General features: G+C 43.7%; 1 protein-coding gene across 1 annotated transcript; it reads right to left on the bottom strand.

Moving 5' to 3' along the window:
- Nucleotides 1-3,671: 3,671 nt before the first annotated feature.
- Nucleotides 3,672-4,773, bottom strand: ier3 (immediate early response 3). Its single transcript, XM_069683500.1, has one exon. It carries the CDS (start codon nucleotides 4,702-4,704, stop codon nucleotides 4,117-4,119), a length of 588 nt encoding a protein of 195 aa, XP_069539601.1. The 5' UTR covers nucleotides 4,705-4,773; the 3' UTR covers nucleotides 3,672-4,116.
- Between the last annotated feature and the right edge of the window lie 1,191 nt (nucleotides 4,774-5,964).

The raw sequence follows: 5,964 nt of genomic DNA, 5'->3' as shown, positions 1-5,964 counted from the left end.
GGAGAAGTTCACGAACTGTAGATGTGAGCTGCAGGAAAATGCTGACCTGTAAAAGTTATGCAACACAGTTTCACTGCAGTTTGTATAAAAGTCCACAAATGTAAACTATAGGGTCGGTACTGTTCAAAGCATACCTGACCTTTTGCCCATCCGCTGTCATAAGAAGACGTGTGGGTGTGATTGAACCTTTTACTCACCTGCAGCTGTAAAAGAAGGAGCTGGAATATTTATTACGGGGACCATGACAGCCTTGATTTTACTCTCCTTGCTTCTATGTAACATGTTGCTGAATTACACGTACCATACTATCTATTAGGGCTGGAAACATGGAACACGAAACACAAAAGCAAAATACAGAATTACAGGATTATTCTGAGTGACAGCAGGACACCTCGAGTCTCGAGATGTTATATTTCTGCAACGAGACGCAGTTGAACTCTGTTATAAAAGTGGAGCTAACAGCAGAATCCAGTCGAGGCCTGAATAGTCACGACTCTCCCAGATAGAAATTGAATAAGTAATATGTGTCTCCTCCGTTCCTGAGATGGTTCAAATACTTCCAGACATATTTTTGGCACCGCTCGCTGGAGGACCGAGGACACGAACCAGATGTGGAAAAAATAAGTCACACAAGGAAGAATTAAACAAGTTTAAACAACATCAAATGTATTGTTCTGTTTGGCATTTAAAGTTGAGCCTGTCAGGTCACGTTTTAGTTTCACTGTAAACAAACGTGACACGCCTGCAGGAGCTGAGACGCATCTTGGCTCTGAGAGATTTAAAGTCGACTTCAGTTACGATCTTTAAACAAAATGCTGCTGATAATCGTTCTGGGTTGGACAGTTTCACATTCCTCAGAGTCGGTGTAACCTCATAGATAACCACCGCTTAGCTTTCTGAGAGTTACTCAAAGAAACCTCCTTCATGGTTTTCCATCGTCTGAGCGCCGACGGGAGCTTGATCCCGTCGTCTTTTCTTCTGCAGCATTTTCATGGCGCTGACTGGAGAACGACCCAAATACTTATTCACACTTTAGTAAGATAAGACAACACATTTGTTTCAAGTTGGATGAACAGTTTTCACTTCGTATTCTCCATATTAATAATATTTACCAACACTCACTTTGAAAGTCATATTTTCAAATGTTTAAGATGTAACGTGAAAACAAACGGTTTGTCATATGTGTATGTAGGATGTCAGTGACCAAGCGAGCTAAGGTTAGCTGGCTAGCTAAAGCTAAGCTACACTGCATGGATCTAACATTAGTTTGTAAAATCATGTGACAAAGTACTTTGCAAACAGCAATTTATCCAACTGACCAGCCAGATCAAGCAGATCAACAAGTCTGAACGAAGTAGCTGATGTTATCCACTCAAGACAGGAAACTAACCGGCACGGTTAATCTCATGTTAGTTATTGTTGCGCGTCCGAAAGTCCTAAAATGTCAAATCAGCTAGCTTCACAGAGCGAACCAGACGTGGCTTATTCGTGTGCCAAAATGAAGCGACACCAAGATCGTCACATTTTGAAGCTCAGGGCAGAGCTGCCAGAAGTTCTGAGTGCTATGGTTTTGGTATTAAGACTCCACAAAGCACCTTTAAGTTGTTACAAATAATCATGTGATTTGATGATGTTTTACTTCAGGAGCAGGAACCAGGAAGTCCAGGTGTCACTTTAACTCTCTGTGTGACCCCAATATGAACAGAATCAGGGTTAATGTTGTTTCTGTTATTTAAAATCTGAATATGAAGAAACATTCAGAAGCTTTCTTCAGAGACACGGAATACCTGTCCTGTTACCTGCCCTGTCACCTGCCCTGTTACCTGCCCTGTTACCTGTCCTGTTACCTGCCCTGTTACCTGCCCTGTTACCTGTCCTGTTACCTGTCCTGTTACCTGCCCTGTCACCTGTCCTGTTACCTGCCCTGTTACCTGCCCTGTCACCTGCCCTGTTACCTGTCCTGTTACCTGCCCTGTCACCTGTCCTGTTACCTGCCCTGTTACCTGCCCTGTTACCTGTCCTGTTACCTGCCCTGTTACCTGTCCTGTTACCTGCCCTGTTACCTGTCCTGTTACCTGCCCTGTCACCTGCCCTGTTAACTGCCCTGTCACCTGTCCTGTCACCTGCCCTGTCACCTGCCCTGTTACCTGTCCTGTTACCTGTCCTGTTACCTGCCCTGTTAACTGCCCTGTCACCTGCCCTGTCACCTGCCCTGTTACCTGTCCTGTTAACTGCCCTGTCACCTGCCCTGTCACCTGTCCTGTTACCTGCCCTGTTAACTGCCCTGTCACCTGTCCTGTCACCTGCCCTGTTACCTGCCCTGTTATCTGTCCTGTTACCTGCCCTGTTACCTGCCCTGTCACCTGTCCTGTCACCTGCCCTGTTACCTGCCCTGTTACCTGCCCTGTTACCTGCCCTGTTACCTGTCCTGTTACCTGCCCTGTCATCTGCCCTGTCACCTGTGAAGTGTACGTGACTGATACCAATAGGACGTTGTCTCGATGGCAACCTCCAACATCAACAACAACAGGTGTTCCCCAGAGGCCCCGAGGCGACACAACCTCTGTCAGAGAGGTGAAGTCTGACCTCATCGTAACCCGACACCTCTACCTATGAGGTAATGAGGGGGGCCGGATGCACACATAGTGTGTGACAGTATGTTAATCATTAGAATAACAGAGCGGTCTGCAGCGTATTCAGACACTTTTACTCATCACTGGATGAAGCTGTGATGTAACCTGACGCTGCAGCCGCTCCGCACTGACTCACTCAGCTCCCGACTGATTTTATTGCTCAGACAATTAAAAATGAAAAGTGAAAAAATGAAAGTGAGTCTGCGGAGGAAAGTTTGTCAAACAGTCGGCAGAAAAATCGCTCCAGACTGACGCTAAAGTCCCAAATCTCCTGGTTTAGTCTGAGGTCGGAGCTCCGAGCAGGCCGCTCAGATTCCTCCAAACCAAACAGGGACAAATATTCCTTCACAGAGCTGTTATGTAAGACAGCCTGAGTTTACATCAACACAGTCTTTGTCTTTGATAAAGAAGGAAAGAGCATTTTTCATCTCGTTTCATCACATTGTTCAGTTTGCAGTCTGCAGGAAGTGTGAGGGGATGTGATGCAGTTATTACTATTAAAAAGAGCAGAAAACAATTATGTGTCAGAGAATTTGAAATATTGTCACTTTAGGTCACGTGTTTGTTTCAGTGTTGCATACAAATATTCTTTATATTCTACGTTTAAGACGCAGCTCAAACAATGGCTCGAGGCGAACCAGAAATGTGCTCATTTTTAATTTGTAATATTGATCGATGCATTCTGTCTTTGTATGTTTGTATCTGTGTGTTGTCTTTTTATGCTGCCTGCCTGTGAACTGTGCATGTACATTAGCATTCTTGCTAACTCCAGCATATTTACAACTTGTATTTTTAAACTGATGTTGATCAATGTGCTCTTTAAATAAAAAATGTGTCAAAGCAGCAGTTTGATACCATTTACAGAACTTTGCAGTTGTAGTTCTGGTGTTAAATAGTGGTTAAGCTTAAGTGATGCAGATGTCTTGATTATGTAAAACCTATTAAACACAATATGAACACAACACTTTAAATACTCAGAAACATGAACAGGTTATGCACACCAGTGAAGAGGCGAGAAACAGGAACTTCTTTTAGACATTTTTTATTAAAATTATTAATCAATAAATAGCAAATAACAATAAATAACTAAATAAGACATTTAAACAACAGACATCGTCAGGTTGAGTGTTTGGCCCACAGAAGTGACAGTTAGTAAATCCTCCAGTTTGCCTGCAGGCCTGTTAGTGCAGTTTGAGTCTGTCAATCAGACAAAGTTCAAGTTTTGTTAAGTTCAAGTTTCAGTTTGTTTGTAAGTGTTCACAGTTCTTTCTTTCTCTCTCTCTCTCTCTCGTGTACCCTCCAGACCGGCCGTCCTCCTCCACTCTCAGGGGGACTGCTGGCAGGGAGAAGCCGATGCATGGAGCTTCCTCTCCGGCCACGCCGCTGTCTCAAGCAGCTACTCCGGCTCAGCTCCAGCTCGTTTTATTCTCGATCACAGAAGCCCAGACTCGGGCTGTTTACAGTTCAACCAGTCCTGAGACATTTAGTTGTCGCTGCCCAGCCTGTGGTAGACCAGCAGAGCCACCATGTAGCTCTTCCCGGCGCTCTGCTCGTATGACCGGCTGGTCTCTGTCTCCTCCACGGGCTTGGGGCAGGTGGTGCTCGGGATGATGTGTTCGCTGGATGAAGCTTCGTCCTGACAGTCGCTGTGTGTGGCTGACAAGAGGTCGGAGCTGGCGCTGAGTTCTGAGAGCCGCACCTGCTCCTCCGCACACTGGAAGGGGAAGCCCTGGTACTCACTGAGCGTGCTGTCTGTGCTGCTCAGCGGTGTGTCTGCGCAGGGCTCCTCGGTGTAGATCTGCCACAGCACCACCAGGCACAGGATGACCAGCCAGCGCTTGGCCTGGCTCTTCTCCGGTGGTGGGAGATGCATGCGGACTTTAGCGGGGTACATAACCCGGGTGCAGCGCTTCTTGGGTCGGATTGGCACGTAGGAGCGCACGGCGGTGGCCTGAGGCGTTATCCGCTCGAAGGTGAAGACCTCCGGCTCTGTGCTGCGGTTCGCCGTCCTGGAGCAGGCGAAGCTTTCCCTCTGAACCGTCATAGTCACACTATTTGACCGTGAGTACATTTTCTTTAAGTTTAGTGTCGCTTTTCTCTTGAGTTTCTCTCTTTGTCTCTCTCGGAGTCTGTCAGAAAGTCAGATATGTCCAGGCGAAGCGCAGCGCTCACTTTTTATGTCTTCCAGCTCAGGTTGTGTTTTTTAGAAACGCCCCTGCAGAGCAGGCCACTCCCTGAAGCTCAGCCAACGCACCTTGTTGCTCAAGTGGGAAAAACCGAAAAATTTGCATATTTGTCCGTTTGTGTTAGAGGATCAGAAGCCGGAGCGATCAGGCTGCGGTGGGGCTGAATCATCAGGAGGGTTTGGTGAAATATTTACACTCAGCTATGTGGTAACCAGACCAATAAAATGACCTACTGTGATTAAAATGTACTTTTACTGTATTCAGAAAAGATCAACCTTCATGCACTTTGAAAAGGTGATATTAAATCGGGAACATATTAAATGTGATCAAACGGTATGGAAGAGTAAGAGTGCCAGGAATAAAACCAATAATCAGAGGAGAAAGATTTTATGGGATTTTGATTTTTAATAAAAAAAAAAGGTAAAACAAAAAAGTAAGCAAACAACATTTTTTTTGTAACCTACTTTTTCTTAAGTTTAAAAAACCATAAAACCATATTTTCCAGGTATCATTTTTTTTCACCATTCCTCTGATACTTTTTTGTAAACATAAAAAATAGATGATTTTTTCCCCTAGAAAGTAACTTTTAAATATTAATATTTTAATAGCAATGCTAAATTACCTCCATTAAATATTTTAACAAAAACAATTCTAAAGTCACGAAAAACAAGGGGAAAAAATGATTATTTTATTTTATTTATTTTAAAGAATTGATCACCAAATGTTTTTTTCAATTGTGTTTCAAGGCTTCCGTAGTTTAGATACTTTTTTGTGTTCATGCACATGATTGTAATAATTTCCCCTTCACATGATATTCACATGACATGTGGAAGCTCCAGCCTTTCAGACGTCCTGAAGGTTTCAGTTTACTGTAAACACCACAGACGGCTAAACATGGAGTCACATGTTACTGCTGGACACTTCCTAGAAGTCCTCCACTGACTTTTTTCACGGGACTCAGATTTAACACAGAAAACGAAACCTTCAACCTGAACAATAACACTAACTTAAATAACTTTATTTATGTTGTAGCTTTAATAATAATAAGACAAAAGATGCTAAAGGACAAAGTCAAACATTAAAAGCATTTTAAGAAATATAAAATAGCTATTGAACTTGATTTAAGAGGTGATTTAAAAGAAGTC

This window comes from Semicossyphus pulcher, unplaced genomic scaffold (genome assembly GCF_022749685.1).
Source record: "Semicossyphus pulcher isolate SPU_LCO1_2020_fin unplaced genomic scaffold, fSemPul1.0.p SCAF_6, whole genome shotgun sequence".
In the NCBI taxonomy this organism is placed as follows: Eukaryota; Metazoa; Chordata; class Actinopteri; order Labriformes; family Labridae; genus Semicossyphus; species Semicossyphus pulcher.
This window is presented reverse-complemented; position numbering and strand designations above follow the sequence as displayed.